This window comes from Plecotus auritus (genome assembly GCF_963455305.1).
Source record: "Plecotus auritus genome assembly, chromosome: 9".
NCBI lineage: Eukaryota > Metazoa > Chordata > Mammalia > Chiroptera > Vespertilionidae > Plecotus > Plecotus auritus.
In genome coordinates, this window is record NC_137783.1 from 91,991,680 (window position 1) to 92,009,932 (window position 18,253).

Here is an 18,253-nt window from a genome sequence, read left to right on the forward strand (position 1 = left end):
GGGCTTCTGTCTACAGGCTGTTCCTAAAGCTAAATATTTATAAAACTCTGATGGACACTCTGCAAAATGTAAGTGCTGGGTACAAGGGGAGGCTAAATACCATCCACAGCCTGGACAGAGTCAGATGCACATAGAGCTGAGTTACGCCAGGAAAACGTGTTCTTCTCTAGGCCAAAGGCTGGGACGATGAATGGAAAACCAGCCCCTCGGTTAGAGCTGACAGGTTTTCTGGAAACAGGGCAGGCCTGGCCAGGGTGGGCTTGAGCCGTCTGCTAGGCCCTGGCACTGTCAGGTCCTCGGGACCCCAACATCATCATGACATTCGTTACCAATTCGTGCTTGGACAGGCGACTGGAAATGTCACAATGCACTGGGGACCTTGGGGACCACGCTTGGCCACGCCTGACACATGTTGCAAAATCTGGCCTCTTTCTTAGGCAAAAACCCAAACACCTCCCAAGTTCCATGGTCTTAGCTCTCAACTCCTGGGTAATGCTGTGGGGAAGCTGGGTGGCAGCACAGGGACACACCCTGGATTTCAATGAACCCCCTCTTCCGCACAGAGAGAGATGTGCCGGTGGAGGAATCTCCCTCGTGAAAAAGCAAGTTGTAGGAAATAGCATGGTCTTATTTTCTAATATGCATCCATATATATCTGTATACCTATCTATCTGGTTATATACAATTGTTGACAATGGTTAATAATAGAGATATATTATTTTTTATTGTTAATCCTCACCCGAGGATATTTTTCCATTGATTTTTAGAAAGCATTGGAGGGAGGGGGAGAGATAGAGAGAAACATAGATGTGAGAGAGATACATCGATTGATTGCCTCCCACACGTGCTCCGACCAGGACCAGGGATGGATCCTGCTACTGAGATATGTGCCCTTGGTCGGAATAGAACCCGGGACCCTTCAATCCGCAGGCCGACGCTCCATCCACTGAGCCAAACTGGCTAGGGCTTGACTATTTTTTATAACAAATGTGCATTCCTTGCATATTTAAGAAAAGATTTTACTTTTGTTTCCCTGAAAACAGTCACTGAACACGCAAGAAAACTTGGGATAATTTACATTTAGCTCAAATGTGTTTTTTTTTTAATTTTATTGATTTTTTACAGAGAGGAAGGGTGAGGGATAGAGAGTTAGAAACATCGATGAGAGAGAAACACCAATCAGCTGCCTCCTGCACACCCCCTACTGGGGATATGCCCACAACCAAGGTACATGCCCTTGACTGGAATCGAACCCGGGACCCTTCAGTCCGCAGGCCGACACTCTATCCACTGAGTCAAACCGGTCAGGGCTTAGCTCAAATTTTAATTTTGAGACAGTGTTCCTTCCCCAGACAGAGGATCTGACAGACACTCATGTGATAAGAGGCAGCCTGAGGCAAGGGCTGGAATAGATGCCACGACCTGGGGGCTGGCATTGGTGGAGGGCCTACTGTGTGCAGGCACAGTACAACTCCTCTCCCGGGGTTGAGAGAATGAATCCTGAGGGTTGACTCATTCAGTCATCAAATACACCACTCCCATGGTGCCTATCATGTCCACCCAAGGATTTCATTTGACCGAAAAACACAGGCATCTCTGAGCCACGTGTTCGAGCCTGAGAGCGGGCCTGGGACAGTGTCTGCCTCTGGGTCCCTTCTCCCCACCAGGTGTACCCTGTGCTGATAAACAGTCAAGCTGCTCCAAATTAAATCTGTATCTCACAAACAAAGCACCGGCTTTCGTCCAGTCCTTCCAGGACAGGCCTTCTGCTGGAAAGAGCACATTCCCAAAAAGAGCCTTAAAATGTTACTTTTCCCAATGAGCCACATGCCTATCAATTCTCTTTAGAATTATTAAAAACAAAAGCAAGCTAGTGAGCCATTAAAAATAAAAACGAAGTAGAGTCACAGCCGCAATAGAGTGTAGGGAGAGCAGGGGCTTGGCCACAAGCAGGCCTGGGTGGGACGGTGGAGCCCAAGGACACACCGCACTTCTCCTGTGAGGCTGTTTCCTCATCTGCAGCTCAGGGCTGAGGAAGGATGATAACACCCCCTCGGGGCTGTTAAAGGGAAGTAATGTTCCAAAGCCAACTCAAGGTTAGGGCCTCTCGCCCTCCCTCCAACAGTCAGAGGGTGAAACCCATCTGGATGCCAAGTTACGTGTCATCAGTTTCTGACAATGGGACCGTGACTCACATCAGGGAGAAGAGCCTCCCTTTGACAGAAACCCACGCCAGACAGGGAGGGCCTCCCTCCGGGCTCCATGGGGAAGTGTGGAAGGGGAAAGGCTGGTCAAGGGAGCAGGCTCACCTGGCCACGCTGTCGGTGTCTGCCTGCCAGGAACAGGGCGGCAGAGGAAGCACTTGGGATACACAGGCCGGGCTTGATAAAAGGGTGACAGAAACCATAACACAGCAAGGTTCTTTCATGACACAAGTATTGTATGTCACCACCCTAAAACCTTTTCTTTTATAAGACAGGAATTTCAGAGCTCCTGAATAATTTCTCCTTTTTTCTTATCTTAAAAACTTTTAAAATATATATTTATATACTAGAGGCCCGATGCACGAAATTTGTGCAAGAGTAGGTCTTCCTTCCCCTGGCTGCCGGCACTGGCTTCCCTCTGGCACCCGGGACCGGACTTCACTCAGGCCACTGGCAGGCACCCGGGACCCAGGCTTCCCTCCAGCCCCAGCTTCATCCGGAAGGACATCCGGTCTAATTAGCATATTACACACACACACACACACACACACACACACACACACACACACATACACACACACATATATATAATTAATTTCAGAGAGGAAGGGAGAAGGAGAAAGATAGAAACATCAATGATGAGAGAGAATTGTTGATCGGCTGCCTCCTGCACACCCCCTACTGGAGATCAAGCCCACAACCTGGGCATGTGTCCGAACCCGGGACCCTTCAGTCCACAGGCTGATACTCCATTCACTGAGTCAAACCAGCTAGGACTATTTCTCCTTTTGGACCTCACTCCTCATGAGCAAGAGCCTGGGTAATTCAAAGGCATCGTCACCCCTATAGTGCACAGAGGTCCCAGCCCAGGACTCAGGACAGAGGCCAGCATGCCTTCAGGGTACAGCCACAGGGGTGTCCACTTGGAAGAACTGCACAGAACTGCGGGGGCTGCGACTCCTCTCCCGGGGTGCACAAGGAGCCAAGAGAAAGGCCGGAGCTCAGGGCGCCCCCCACAAGCTGCAAGCGCTGGCCAGGGCAGGGAGATGGCAGAGGTGGGCACCAGCTTCGAGGGTCCTCGGCTGAGCCCTAAAGGCAGCAAGGCTTCCACCTGTTCCTGGAGGGGCCCTGGGAGGGGAGGCCGGGGACTGCAGTGTGTCCTTTATGTCGCGCCAGTCACATCTGCATGCAGCAGAGGCCTGGGGGTCCCCACAGAGAATCCCCCTGGGAGGAGGCAGGACCGGTAAGAACCCAACCAGGTAGGAGCTTGCGCTCTGCTGACGCCCAGCACCTACCGCCTGCCCCTGCAAGTGCACAGCTCTGCATCCTGGGCTCAGATACACTGCCGTCTCACATCCCTCTCTCCGCTGAAGGAGGCACGGTTGGAGAATAAACAGAGGGCGACTCCTCCTCCCCAGCCGTGTCCCCTGGAGGTCACTGTCCCCCGGTGGGGGGGGAGCCTGCACCTGAGGGCCCTCACAGGGTCTATTCCGTTCCGCAGCGTCAGTCACTGAGCTCCCGCCTGAACTTGACCAGTTACCAAGGGACCCCTTTCTGCCAAAGCCCCACCCCCTTTCCTGTGACCCGAAGACACTAACAAGGCAGTTACATCTTCTATGTCCATCCTGGGGCGCAGGCAGGTCCCCCACACTCTGGGCACAGGTTGCTTAGATTAACTCCTGAGTGACAGCGGCCCCTGCAGGCTCTGGACCCAGGAGCCCCCAAAGAGGAGCCCAGAAGAGATCAAAGTGGCCCTGCCTCCCGCCCGGCTCCTGTGCTTCCTCTGTCCTTGTTTGTGTGGAGGAGCCGGGACGAGTGGGCGGCACGCTCCCTCCCTTGGTCTGGGTGACTCACTTCCTTGTCAGATCCAGAGCCTGCTGGTGGAAGCAGGGCCCACAGGAAGCAGGACAGCCAGTGAGGCTGCCTCCCAGCAATAAAGTGAAATGAAATTCAACACACATTTACGGAGCACCCCGGGCGCACGTTCTTTGGAAAAGAAAAGAGCAAGCGTGAGGGCAAGAAAAGCTATTTTATCCTTTTATTATACACAATATTAAGGCACACGTTTAAGCAGCAAAGAACAGGAAAATCTTTGGCTGACCAACAGTATCGGCACTCTCTGGGGGACACACTCCATGTTCTTGGACGCCCCCCACGCGGTACACAGACCCATCTGGCCGTGCAGCCCTGGACGCCCAGGTCAGTACAGACCGGCAGACTAACATGCCCACCTGTTGCACCCGAGTCTGCTGGAGAGCACAGCACGCTGCCACCAAGCACAGCGACACACACGGAAAGGAGGAAAGGTGGAGGCACCGGTGCGGTCTGAGTCCTGGCCGAGGCCGCTGCAAGCACCTGCCCTTCTCATAGAATTCCCCAGGCTCTGTAAGCGCCTCGTGGAGGAGGAGGTCCCACTGTCACTCCTCAGAGGGAAAAAACACCTTCACACAAAGAAAACCACTGTGGATACATCTGCGTACATTCTGTTCTGTAATAAATACTTACAGGCAGGTGTCTAGATATGAACAGAATCCTAGGCAAAGTCACACGTAAACACACCACTGGGCATCAAAGCTTCTGGGGCTGACACAAGAAAAGGCTGTATAGGTACTTCATTTATATTGAGAACAATATTTTAATTCTGCAACAAAGCCAAGTTTCATGACAAACACCTCGCTCAGAGCATAACATGACAATAACATGCGCTAAGTATACAGGGCTTTTCAGGGCACCTACTGGAGTTTAAACCAATGACTACGCGCTTACATCTGCATGTGTGCGGAGATGCGAACACATACAAGGTATGGCGAGAGAACAGATTTAAAAAATGGATCCACTAGAAGTTACACAGACTCATGACGGCTGTCCTCCTTAGAAGGGGTCACTTTAAGGGGCTCTTGGAGTCCAAAGACTCACTCCAAGGAACATCTTAAGGGTTTTGTTATGTGTGTGTGTGTGTGTTTTTAAAGCTAAAATGGTGTGACTTACCTTAATCACACATCTTTATTTATCCGACTGAGTGAATGACTTGGGATTACTTCCAAACCTAAGTCCATCTTCAAAAGGATGAAGCTCTCTCATGTCTAAGGATAATGGCATGAACACGCCAGTCCCAAAGCCATACCAACAGAGGCGTTCGTTCACACCAAGTTCTTCTTGGGCAGTGTGGCCATGACCAGGACAGAGTCTCCCAAAGGGCCGCCTTCTGAGGAGGGTGAGGTGAGATGAAACACTTGGATCTTCTGGATTTTAAGAAGAGAAAGCTGATACACCACCTTACAGTCAGACCTCACATGTGTGCACCTACATATACATGTGTCTTTATATATCATTAAATGACTAAACAAGAGAAGGGTTTGCCACTTAAAGGAAGAGAAGGAAACTGCTCATTGGTTCTGGAGGAAATCCATGCACTGAAATGCTGACCTTTCCCTGCTCCCAGAGGATCAGCTTCTGGCAACTTCTTTTCTTTTCTTTTTTTTTTTTTTTTTGGCAACTTCTTAACTCCTCCACCCATCTCCCATGGAGCCACATGTCAGAGGCAAACCCATTTCACTCCTCACACTGAATGAAGATGCTTTAAACACACTGATGAACTAACCAGAAAGGAGAAAAGGAGACCAACATGTATAAAGCATAGACCACAACGGCCTCCGGTTTGGGATGGGAAGAAGCCAACGGTGGGCTGGATGCTCTCTGGCTACTGACAGCGTTCACCATTTCAGAACTCCGTGGCCTCCCGCTGGCCATGACCGCGTGTGCCTTCGCAAGCACAAGGTCATTTGGAGGGCACAGAAGCGCGCTCCACTGGCGCCAGTGCCGAGGCGCAGCAGGACTCTGGTTTGGGAAACACACCTCTTTGCCCACAGAGCTCCCCATAGGATGTGCGCCAGCTCCCTGCCTGGACACCTTTTAAACCCCAATGTATTCGTCATCCTCCTGGGAACCCGGCCTCCCTGACGGCTGTGCTCACATCGGGCTCAAAAGGCTGCTGCCCGGGGAGAGCTCGTCGGCCCAGCAGTACTCACTGCGTAAAGGCCACTGCATCGTGAGGACCAGGTGGCTGAGGGCAGAGCCTGGGGAGAACCAACCGGTCTCTGGAAGGTGGGCTTCTCTGCAGGGGGCGTCCTGACAGCCTCTCCCCTGAGCAACAGAACCCCCAAGCTGTTCCCGTTCACAACTCATCTGGAGCCACCGTCTGGATATCCGACCCACGCCCTGTGCAGTCAGGGACAGTCAGGTGCACCCAGGAGCCCAGAGTGTGAGCCTGCAGGACTGCAGAGGGGAGGCCCTGCCGCTCTGGGTCTCCAGGCAGAGCCCCATCCTGCATGCCTGCTTGGAACCGCTGAACTCAACACCGTCACTAGCCAACACCGAGAAGTTAGCTGCTGGAATCCGGCAGCACCCCCTAGTCCGAGCAGCACCCCGGGCGGCACACAGAAGCTGCCACCCACGCTCAAGAAGGAAGAGAATTGCTCTGCACGTCTCGGCACAGAGCCAAAGCCTTGCCCTTCAGGCGACAGGGCCTGCGAGCTCCACAATCAGACACCGCCGGGAACTGCCCACCAAGTCCAGACCCTGCGCAACACGTGCTTCTTGAATGGATGTGTAGCCACGCTTATAACGGGACACAAAGATTTCCATCTATGTCTGGGGTTTATGGGCAATGCTAGGCGCTCTGGGCCTACTCCTGTTTCTTTCTTTTTTTTAAATCCTCACCCGAAGATATTTTTCCATTGATTTTTAGGGAGAGTGGAAGAGAGAGGGAAAGACAGAGAGAAACACTGATGTGAGAGAAACACACCCATTGGTTGCCTCCTGCATGAACCCCGACCAGGGCCTGGGCCGGGGAGGAGCCTGCAACCAAGTTACATGCCCTTGACAGGAATCAAACTCGGGACCCTTTGGTCAACAGGTCGAAGCTCTACCCACTGAGCAAAACCGGCTAGGACCCGCGTCCTGGTTCTTAGCTCCTGAGAGTGGGGCAGCTGTGTGTATCCATGCACACACACATACACGCACACACACACGCATGCACATCACAGACGTGGGGGAGAGCGGGCCAAGATGTGGCACCGAAGGACAGTAATGATCCCTCCATCAGAGGCAGTCCAGCCTGTGACGAAGGCACAGCTCCTCTCCACATTCATAGTTCAGATCCGGGTAATCCTGGCTGTGAGGCTCTGGGAAGGGACTCAGCCTCCCTGAGGCCCTGTGTCCTCTGTGAAATAAGGAGAATAAATGTGGCCCTGCTCCCGGGTGGCTTGCGGACTCACTGAAAGGTATCACCATGGCTCTAGCATACAGTCAGCACTAAAAACCAGAGATTCTATTATTTCTTCTGAAAAATCAAATGATAACGTATCGCAAACTGCCCAGAACATAGAGTGGGTGCTGAGGACAAGCATGCTTCAAGAGGGTTACCAAGATGGGTGTCAGGGGCCCTGGCTCGGCAGGAAATCTCCCATAAAGCGTTTTTAAAGCTATAGGTCCCTTTTGTTATGGAAGTCTTAGCAGGTTAGAAGAGAAAACAGATCCACAAAGACCCCAGTGCAACTGGAACGTGGTGATGTCCCTGCTTGCATTCTGACAATAACACAACAAGCACGCGTGCCAATCTGGTGCCGAGTGTGCCAGTGAGGTGTGCTAGAGCACGGAGACCAGGTCTGGGGGAAACTGGGTTGTGGCTCTTGCCCTCACCCACGTCTAGGGGAACTGCCCAAGTTTGGGGTAGCCCAGACGTGGGCGGGGGTGAGGGCTGGCAGAGGCGACTTGCCTTCCTATGTGTAGATACTTTATCTCCTTCCTGGTGGATCCCCAACATAAATCAGGCATCAAAATGTCCTTAAGAGAGTCAGTTGCCATGTACTGAACCTCATCACCCATAAAAAGTGATGAGAACAGAGACTGGAATGGGGACCCTCTGCCCCATGCACAGCAACCCTTTCCTCACTAGGGGGCCTCCACGCCCTCTCCTCGCATGCCAGGGCATTTGGGAAGCTCCTCGCCCCGGGGCCGCAGCGGCTACCCGGGCTGCACAATATTCAGTGATGCGTAACCCAGGACGAAGGAGGCGGCCAGCGGGAGGCGCAAGCTCAGGGCCCACACAGAGCAGCTTGGAGGTCACAGTGGACACCAGGCCCCTCTGGGCAAAGCACTGGTTTCCTCCCTCCCCTCCGGCCTACACTTGTCATCCTTCAACCTCCTTAATTTGGGGAGGCTGTACCTCCACCCAGGTTACACTCTAAAAACCAATCCTCAAATAAGCCAGCCAAGCAAAATTTCCTGAGCAGGGTGGCCTCCAGGCTTCACTGAGGTGGTCTTGAGCCTGGGCCTCCCTCTCTTTTCTGAACTGAGCATGAGGCGTGTGACCTGGAATAACAGCGTCCCGCCGATGCGGACCCGGACGGAGAACGGTCTCAGGGCTCGAGCAGCTGCTCCTCTGTTCTGACCCAGCACCTCCTGGATCTGGGAGGAAAGCCTCCCGTCCGAGGGGTGAGATGGAGACCGGCACACACAGGGACATAGGCCCTCCCCCTCCCTCCCTCCTGGCTCTTGAACATGACAGTCCCGTCTCGCTTTGGATAACTTGCCCTAAATTGAAACCCTAAAAAATCAGACCAAGCTGTAGGTTACAAAGCAGTTCATGGCAGAGTGGAGAGTGGGGAATGTGCTCAGGAGCCACAGGTCCGAGAAAGGGTACAGGGTACAGGGTACAGGCGCAGGGGCGGTCCCAGAGGCCACGAGTCAAGTGCCATTCGTTTCCGGGCCTGCTGTCCTGAAAGCCTTACCCCACAGAGCCATGGGGAGGAAACGCCAAGCTCCGTGCCAAGAGGTGACGTGAGGGAGGAAAAAGCCAGGGCCACGCTCCTCACACAAGCTGTCACACTGGCCGTGGGCCTCCCGCCTCACCAAAGCTCACCTAGTGCACAGTCAGAATGGCATTAGCGGTTGCAGGGGAGGCAGCAGCCAGGAGGCCAGCCTGGGGCTCTGTCCCGCTGGCCACTGTGAAACACAGCAGGAATGGTGATAGTTCAGACACTGCTCTCATGAATCCCAGACCTACTCTGCCACGTTTCACTTGAAAATGAAGAAGGAAAAAAAGAGTAAAATGAAAGAAAACTAAGCAAAGACAGAGATGAAGTCAGGGAGGTCGGGGAGGATGAGCACCAAGATCAAAATGCTCCCAATCTGTTCAGAAAACACTGCCTCGCGTCAACACAAGCTAGGAAGCCCCACAATCGCCTGCAAAATCCAAACCAAGCAGGTCATTAGACGAGAACCAGAAGGTCACCCCTCAACTTTTCATCTCATCGTCACAGCCACACACACTCACAGACACCCCCGGGTGGCACAGGTGGCATTACATCACACCCAGAGGGGCTCCCAGAGATTTCTAGGAGGTTCTTAAACAAACAGATGCTAACGGGCAAGGAGAATGGGGGTATTTCAAGGAAGATTCCGGTTCAGGTTTATCTGTTTATAACCAGAAAATGGGTGTACACAGACCCTCCCCAGGAGAAACATTTTCTGTACATTGGAAAATTCCATTTCCTATTTCTTCTTCATTTCCAAACCTACATGCATCGTCTCTCTGCCACCATATGCAATAAAAATCCATAGCGTCCACTCCATCTTCACTCGTGTAGGTCTCCTGGTTTTTTAGAAAACATTTATAAAAAGTGTTCTTACGAATCTGAAATCTTTATCAGTTCAAATCATTCCTGGTTTCCATCTACCACCTTCTTGATCGCTCTTCTTGCTCGTGCCGCTCCCCTTGCCGCGCTCCTCCCCCACTTGTCACTGTCCCAGCACGACGCTCCTCAGGGGCACAGCGCTAGATGAGGACCTCCATCATCTCCGTATCCGGGAACTCGGGCTTGTGCAGCAGGCTGCTGGCGCGGCCTTTGTGGTCAGGCGACTTCCCATGGCCAGGAGAGTTCTCTGCCAAACACAAGGGAAGCATCAGCAGCCCGCTCCTCGGGGGCGGGCCGCACCAGGTGTCTCCGTGGAACCCTTTCAGACACCACCCTCGCCCCCAGTGCATGCAGGCAAGGCCACGAAGCCCGGCCCACGTGGGGCAGATACTTCTCACACATCCCTGTCTTCCTCGGAAAAGTGCATTCCAGGGATTAAATCTCAGAACAACGGCAATGCTGTACATACTTGTCTACTGTATTCTGTAGGGTGAACAGTTCATTTATCCCCCAAATAACCCCACACTTTCTCAAAAGCATTCCTGAAGAGACCTATCCCCATGACTAAGATTAGTGCCCACGACAAAGCCAAGTCTACTCTTTCCCGGATGCTTCTGGACTCATTGCAAGCTCACTCCTCCCAAGTCGTCTTCTCCTAAATGTTTTGGGGTGACCCATTAGTACCGGCCTGAATGCGGTGCCTGAGTTCCCCTCCTCTGCAGTTACACCTGCCTTGTCCTTTAGGAAGGAGGCACCCCTGACCCCAAATCCTTAACAAGTCAGGCCCCGTCTAGGTACCCCAGCCTCAGAGGCACCTGGTGCCTGGTACTGCCCCCCCGGCCCCACACCCCTTGGAGCACGTCTATTTCTGCCCCTTGTAGGAAAGGGCTGGTTACAAAGCACAGTAATAAATTAGGAGTGTCACACTTCATTCCATACGAGCGCACAGCCTAGGTGTATTAGGGTAACCATAGTCATAAAAAACACCCACAAAGTGAGAGCTGCCCCCTCCCCAGCTCTACAAAGCCTCCCTCTCTCAGGCCAGAGAGCTCCAGGGTGTTTCCCTGCAGTGCCAAACATCAGAACATCTCACCCAGTTTCTCTGAGGTCCCTTTGGCCACGGGGTGTTTCAGGACCGGGCTGTTGGAAGGGGTCATACTCAGCCGGCCGCGGGTGGGCAAGGAGGCCATGTTGGGCCAGAAGAGTTCGGTGCTCTTGTCCGTCTGGGTGCTGCTGTCTTTGCTGCCCGTCTTGGCGTGGGCGCTGCTGGCCGACGAGGCGGACACTGTTGAGGCCGGCGCTGTGGTGGGCGGGGCAGGCAGTGTGGGGGTGGACGCGTGCTCGTGGTGCTCCTTCCCCAGCAGCAGCCCTGAGGACGGAAGGACAGCTTTTCAATGCCGTTCTTTCATACAAACAAAAGCCTGAGTCAAGAAGGCTCAGGACTGCTGTATTCATTCACTGATTCACTCACCAAACGCACTTATAAGCACTGACTATGTGCCTGACCGGTTGAGAAGCACTGAGGAAATGTAAAAATGGAAAAGACCTAGTCCCCTCCCTGAAAATCTAGGGTTGTTTTTAAGGAGTTGTAAACTGTTTATAACCTAATATGATAAACAGTAGGATAAAATTACTCTAAATGGCAGGAGGTACCCAGTAGCCAGTATCGAGGGGTGGGGATTCCTGCAAGGCTGTCTGGAGTCGCTTGCTCAGCCTCATGCACGACTGGGGAGGGCTGGCCTTGAGTCGTGGTTGTGTGCTTTAGAAGAACGGCGTTTCCCTGGCCCTGGGCAGGGCCCCACTGGCCTGCTGTGCCTCTGAACGGCCCACAATTCCACCCCCATCTTGGTACTGGATGGTCTCCTGCAGCGCCAGGGTCAAATACAATCTCGTTTCCAGGTCAGACCGACACCAAGGAGACCCAGCAACTGAGAGCCACGGCCCCGAGAAGCAGGAAACCAGCCGGGCCCCTGGGAAGAGCCACATGGCCGCTTCTCGCTCGGGGCCCCGGGGTAGGCAGGCTGGGGGCAGGAGCGAGGACGCGCTGGAGGGAAAAGGCAGGCACGGTGGGCAGTGCTTTCCCTCCGCCTCAACGTCTCCCTGCAGCGCTGGGCAGGACAGCTATGTTTTTATTTTAAATAATGAAATACGGCACACATTCAGAAACGTGCCAGCACTCCCGAACACTAGCCTACAGAAGATGTGGTCAGCACAGTCAATGGCTTGTTCACGCAACCGAACCAGCCAGCAATTCATGAAGTGTCCTCCCCAGGGCTGTCGGAGGTGCCCATTCACAGCACACACACAGCAGCTCGGTGTGCACAGCTGTGTTCTCCAATGGAACGTGCCTCTTGGTGGCTTGGATGTGTTGTGAAAAGAGGATTCCATTCAGCGGGTGGGGCCTGAGGCTGCTTCTCTAACAAGCTCCCAGTAAGGCCGGTGAGGCTGGTCCACAGGCCACGCTCGGAGTGGCCGGGGGCTTCACACATGTCGCCTCCCTTCGCATTTCACAGCAGCGCTAGGAGACAGGCCCCGTGTTAGCCTCTGCTTTACAGACATGGAAACGGCAGCTCAGAGAAGTGAGCATCTCACAGCTAAGAAGGCGCAGAAATGGGATTCAAGCCCAGCTGTGCCCAGCTCTACACCAACCTGTGTTCTTCCCTCCTAACCAGCTGCAGGCTGACAAGGATGCTCTCGTGGAACTAGGTAACTGGCCAGTTGTCTCACCCTTGCCCTCGCCATCAGGAAGGCGTACACTGTCACCCCCACCTCCTTCCAGGGCCTATTGGGCAAGAGATGGTGGAAGCAGCGTGGGGACTGTGCAGTGGCCATGTCTGCTGCCTCTGCCCCACCTCTCAGAGAGCCTCTCTGGTTTTGTGACGCGTGGACACCAATGACAATGGCAATAATGAGAGGAACACAAGTGCAGAGAACACAGAAATTCTTCCTGCAGATCGGGCCCGCTCCCAGGCCTGGTATAGATATGCAGATGCCAGGGACACAGACACAGAGACCAGGGAAACTCCTGGCTGCATGTTGCAAACAGACTCTGGGGCTCCCTAACTGCATGGGGAGCTAAGTGTCCTGGCTGTGTGTGTGTGTGTGTGTGGGGGGGGCGCCTTTGATGATTTGCTGCTGTCCACCGTGTCCTCTTTGAAGTGCATGTCCTCAGAGGGCAGGGCTGCTGAGGCCACCTGTGGAGGCACTTCACATGGAGATTCTGGCTGGGAGCCTTGATTCCCTGACTCTGGCAGGTTCATACTGGAAGCTCGTATCCCCTCTGGCACGAAGCAGCCAGGCTCCTCTGGGGTTCTGTGCTGACAAAAACTGGCTCTCGGCTCCACAGATAAAGAAAACACACTCTGACCCAGGGAAATGCATCAAAGGAGGCCAGACCCTGCAGCTGCCAGAATGCGGGGTGGGGGGGCGGGGGAGGAAGGGGAGGACGTGTGTCTGGGAATGCTGCCTGCTTCCTCTCCAGACTCAGCGAGCCGTCGACAGGCTGGCCCTCGCCCCAGGAAACCCATTCTAGCTAGCGCCACCTCTGCAGAATTCTCAAAACTCTGCCTGTGCAGCCACCATGCAACCAGCACCACAACCACCAGCCTCTCATGCTCACACACTTCCTCCGAAGCGCCTCCGCCCCGTTATCTCATTTCGCTCTCACCACGGCCCAGGGGCAACAGGACAGGCACTGCCCTGCCTTTCCAGGCGCGGAAGCGGAGGCAGAGCAGTCTTACAACTGGTCGGGGGCAGAGCCAAGTTCAGTGACGTCTATGGGCTTTTCCATTTTATGTTGTGAGGGTCGGGCACTTCCACTTTCAACCGTGTTTATAATTACATGAGTCAACCCATGGCCCATAGCCAATCTGATGGTATAGCAGCTGCTTCCACATCGCTCATTCAATTTTCACAGCCAAAGTATGATTGGTTATCCTCCCCATTTCACAGATGAGTAAACTGAGACTTGGAAATATTCAGTGGCATTTCTGTGTCCCGTGAGGGGCAAAGCCAGACACCACAAAAGTGTCAGGACTTTTCCCACCAGATGAGGTTGCCCCTCAAAGCTGGTGTAGCTCTTGCCTTCCAGACCCTAGACCCCAGCCCGACGGAGGCGTGGGGCTCACCTATGCTCCCCTTCCAGGTCCTCTCTTCCTTCTTCTCCTCTGCTAACTGGCTGCTGGTAAGAGAGGTCTGGCGGGAGTGTGTTCCGGTGGCCGCAGCAATGGAAGGGACGGAGCGGGCAGGCCGCAGGCTCGAGGAGTCCGCCTTCCCAGCATCTTTGCGGGATCGCTGCTGAAGGACCTTAATCATGGCATCCCTCTCGATGATCTTGGCATGGAGATTTTTAATGCTGTATAACAAACAGAACAAAACATTCATCATCACACTCCATTTGGCTAGGAAAACACGAAACGTTTTTCAGGCTGCCCAGGGACTTGAATTAGAATTCAGGATAGAAAATGAAGCATAGTAAAGTCTTCAAACAGTTACAATGTGCAAAGTGTATAGGCTGGGTCTCTGGTAGTAGATCAGAGGGGTGCACCTCCTCTGGCCCCTCGGGAGCCTATGGGACTTGCTGGGAACCTGAGGACACAGGTGAGAAAGGCGTGGCCTCCCAGCAGGCTCAGAGGCCACCTCAGAGGGCCTGGTCCCTGGCTGTGGGTGGGAGAGCAGCAGGAAGCCTCACTCAGGGTCAGCCTTCCATGGAAGTCAATTTCCCTATTTCCTCAGAAAGACAGGATGAACAGGTTTCCTGGGAGAAATTAATTCCCCCCCAAAGGCCAAAAATTAATCAGAAAACACTCGCATTCTTTTCAAACTTGGAGAGTAACTCGCCCGCCTGTCAGCTGTTCAGAGCAGGGTCTGGGGCTGGAGTGTGAGCCCAAATGCGGTCACAGGGGTCGTGAGGTGTGTGGCCAGGGTGAAGCGTGGTGTCACGGCCGCGCATGCGGCTGTCCTTACGTGTACTCCATGTCCTGACACCTCCTGGCGGCCTGCACCACCTCCTCCTCCTCCTGCCAGATGTGGGCCTCCAGCGAGGCCTCACCGTAGCTGCCGTTCCGCGAGTGGTTGATGATCGTCGTGTCCCTGGCAACACAGGAAACACACACAGAGTGATGCGAACGCTCACAGAGAGGCGTGCAAGGTCACCGCGCTAAACATCTCTCTCCACACACTCCTTCCCCCACGTTCCCTCCTGGATCCTGGCCCATTCGCTCCCTCAACTTGGTAGAATGAAGACAGTATCTAAGGAAAACAAAATAAAATCCCACAGTAACAACTCCCTGCCCTCTGCCAGCGCCACCGTGCATCACGCACGCTATGTGGCAGCTATGACTACGGACGCTGCACCTGCTGACACGTGGATTCTATTCCTCTAGTTGTGAGGGTCTCTCTTTCACACTTACTTATCCTTTCTGACGTTCTCAATCGGGGTTGAAGTTTTATGGCTGCTCCTTACCCACACAGCAGCTTTTTCAGTATTTTACAGTGAAATGGAGACTCAGTAAATACTTAAAGCGGATACTGGTCCTCTTGGGCAGAGAGGCTCACGCTGAAAGCTCCATCCTGCTTGCTTCCTCGCTCACTTCTCGTTTCATGGGCCCCTGCCTGGGATTCAGGTCCACTCGGCTGACAGCCATGCCGGCAGCACAGCCGAGAGATGAAGAAACACCCTGTCCTTGAAAGTGCAGTGCAGGGGGGCAGGATGGGAGGGACAGACATGGGGAGATTAAAATGTGGAGCTGCAAGCTGGTGTCTGATGGAAAACAACTGGTCGAAGAGAACTCTTCCTGCCACTGGTTTCGGCAACTTGATCACTCCTAGTTAACGACGGCTGGTGAGAATAAGATAACTATGCCCTGGCCGGGTGGCTCAGTTGGTCAGAGCACCGTCCCAATACACTAAGGTTGCGAGTTTGATGCCCAGTCAGGGCACATACAAGAATCAACCAATGAGCCCGGCCAGCGTGGCTCAGTGGTTGAGCCGTTGACCTATGAACCAGGAGGTTTCACGGTTCGATTCCTGGTCAGGGCACATACCCAGGTGTGGGCTCCATCCCCAGTAGTGGGTGTTCAGGAAGCAGCTGATCAATAATTCTCTCTCATCATTGATGTTTCTCTCTCCTTCTCCCCTTTTATCTGAAATCAATAAAAAATATACTTAAGAAAAAGAATCAATGAATGCACAAATAAGTGGAACAACAAAAATTTTAGTTTCTCTCAAATCAATAAAATAAAAAAATTAAAAAATAATTTTTAATTTTAAGTGATCAAAATATATGTTAGACCAAAAGGTGCAGTGATGTCTCTGATCAGTGAATACTGAATTGGTAAGAAAAGATCCAGCCAAATGTTTCATATTCCAAGGCTGCAGTCATATTTAACATCTTATGGCTGTTCTCTAGGACACTCAAAAACAGCAAAAAAGAGCCCCTTCTTTTATCTTTTTCAACAAGCAACTATCAACGAATGAGCATTTCTTTCCTGCCAGGGCCTGCGTAAAGCACGTTACCCTGGTATCTCGTTCAGTCTCATAGCAACTTGTGCAGCAGGTGCCACCATCCTCATTTTGCACCAAGATGGCAAAACCAGTTGGTACACCAAAATCACTTCCTTTGTTTAAAAAGCATTGCTGAAAAGACACAAAACTAACGACTAGAAATGCTCATTTTCACCCAGGCATACGCAGCCAGTTAGCATCTATCTGGACAGGAGCTCAGAATTTCAACCTTCCCCCAAATCTTTCTTTCCACAGAAAAGCAATGCTGAAAGTACAGAGGTTCTCTTTTAAAAGAACATGAAGATTGGAGCTAAAAACCTCATTTTTCTTGAGACTGTGGGTAGGCGTAGTCAGTAAGGGGGAGGGGAGTTTTCCACAGAATTATTAGATGCTCAATAAACACCTGTGGAAGCAAAGAAGGGGGAAGGCAGGAGTGGTGGAAAGGGCCTCGTTCCGTCCATCCTATTCTCTGAGGGCAAGAGATGTGGACCCTGGCACGCGGGCGACGAACAAGGCTGGGCTAGTGTGGTGTGAGTGGCTGACGGCATGAAGCAGGGTCTGGCTCCCTGCTTGCAACCAGCGGAGAATTATAATTTCCACGTCAGAAATTAGATCATTTATGAATGAAGTGAGTGATGGTCAGAGAGGCTTCTGCAGAATCACACATCTGCAGGCAGCGAGAGCTGGGGGAGCCTTGCATGTGGGGTCCTGCCTCCCTTTGCCATGCTCTCGCCTTTAAAAACCAGAGGGCATCACCGAGAGCCACGCCCCAGACCAAAGCTGGCAAAGAAGCCAAGCCCCTTTGTAACGCTATGATGGTTTGTTCTCTTCCGCAGGATAGAGAGGGGATTCACTGGTACTAATTACCTTACAAAGCAAATTGCGGAAAATAAAAACATTCCAATGTGTAACCATCAAAAAATACTTCCAAGAGCATCAATGTTCTCACCCAGACACTACAAAGACTGAACTGGGGGCTGCAACCCCCTCCACCTCTCACATCACAACCGCAGCTTCGACACAGCACACGTCTCAAATGTCCATCCCCAGCCCCGGGGGCTTGCTCGGATGGGGTTCTGTGGGCTGTTTCCCCTCAGAGCACAGACCTGCATGAACAACACTTGGGCACTAGAAACTGATCCCCAAATGGCCATTCCCCCCGTAAATCTGCAGGTCTCCCCAGATGCGCATGTGCCGTGGCACCGAGCGGAGGCATCTATGCCCCATGGGTGGCACTGCTCTCTGCCCAGTCCTGGAGGCATCAGGTGAGCATACTGTTGGCAGGTGTCCTCTACTTGAGGATGAACACGAGAGCCCATGGATGGCTTATGAGGTACCCCAATGGGCCTCCTCTTCTTCAGTAAAGAAGAATTAACACATCCCAAAGAAACGTGGGGCTGACTAGCCCAATTTTATGGATGCACCTTTGAAATTTGAGGACAGCCTCCAACTAGACTAATCCTAAATTGTAATGAATTCTAAACAACTCCGAATTAAATGTAACTTATTGGCAAAGAGCAAAGTGGTGGGAGGGGGGGTGAGGGAGCGGCAGTGAGAGAGGACTGGGAGAATGTGCGGCCGCCCCAGCGGTCCAGCGATCACGCGTGCAGATGAGCGCCGGCAACCAAGGTGCTATCTGATCACCCAGACAACAGGCGAGTTTCACAGAATTATTCTGGGAATTACTGAACATGTTGAGCCAATTTTGAAAGAAGAATAAGGTTGTGCACTACAGAAAGGAAAGAAGGCAACGAGGTCTTAACAGACAGCAGCAGAAAACAATTGCAAGCCCAGTGGAATCAGGCTTGAAGGCAGACAGGTCTCCCTTCCCACGTGGCCCCACCACTT

The 18,253-nt window shown here is 52.8% G+C and overlaps 1 protein-coding gene across 2 annotated transcripts in view; it reads right to left on the bottom strand.

Annotated features, from left to right (window-relative positions):
• Positions 1 to 9,644: 9,644 nt before the first annotated feature.
• Positions 9,645 to 18,253, bottom strand: part of AMOTL1 (angiomotin like 1) — a 106,092-nt gene continuing 97,483 nt past the window's right edge. For both annotated transcript variants that reach the window (XM_080688169.1, XM_080688168.1), the window contains exons 10-13: positions 14,867 to 14,992; positions 14,029 to 14,255; positions 10,995 to 11,270; positions 9,645 to 10,148 (exon numbers count right to left, since the gene is read on the bottom strand). In XM_080688169.1, coding sequence (XP_080544295.1) covers positions 10,042 to 10,148; positions 10,995 to 11,270; positions 14,029 to 14,255; positions 14,867 to 14,992 — 736 coding nt within the window. In that variant the 3' untranslated portion in view covers positions 9,645 to 10,041. The remainder of the gene's footprint in view (positions 10,149 to 10,994; positions 11,271 to 14,028; positions 14,256 to 14,866; positions 14,993 to 18,253) is intronic.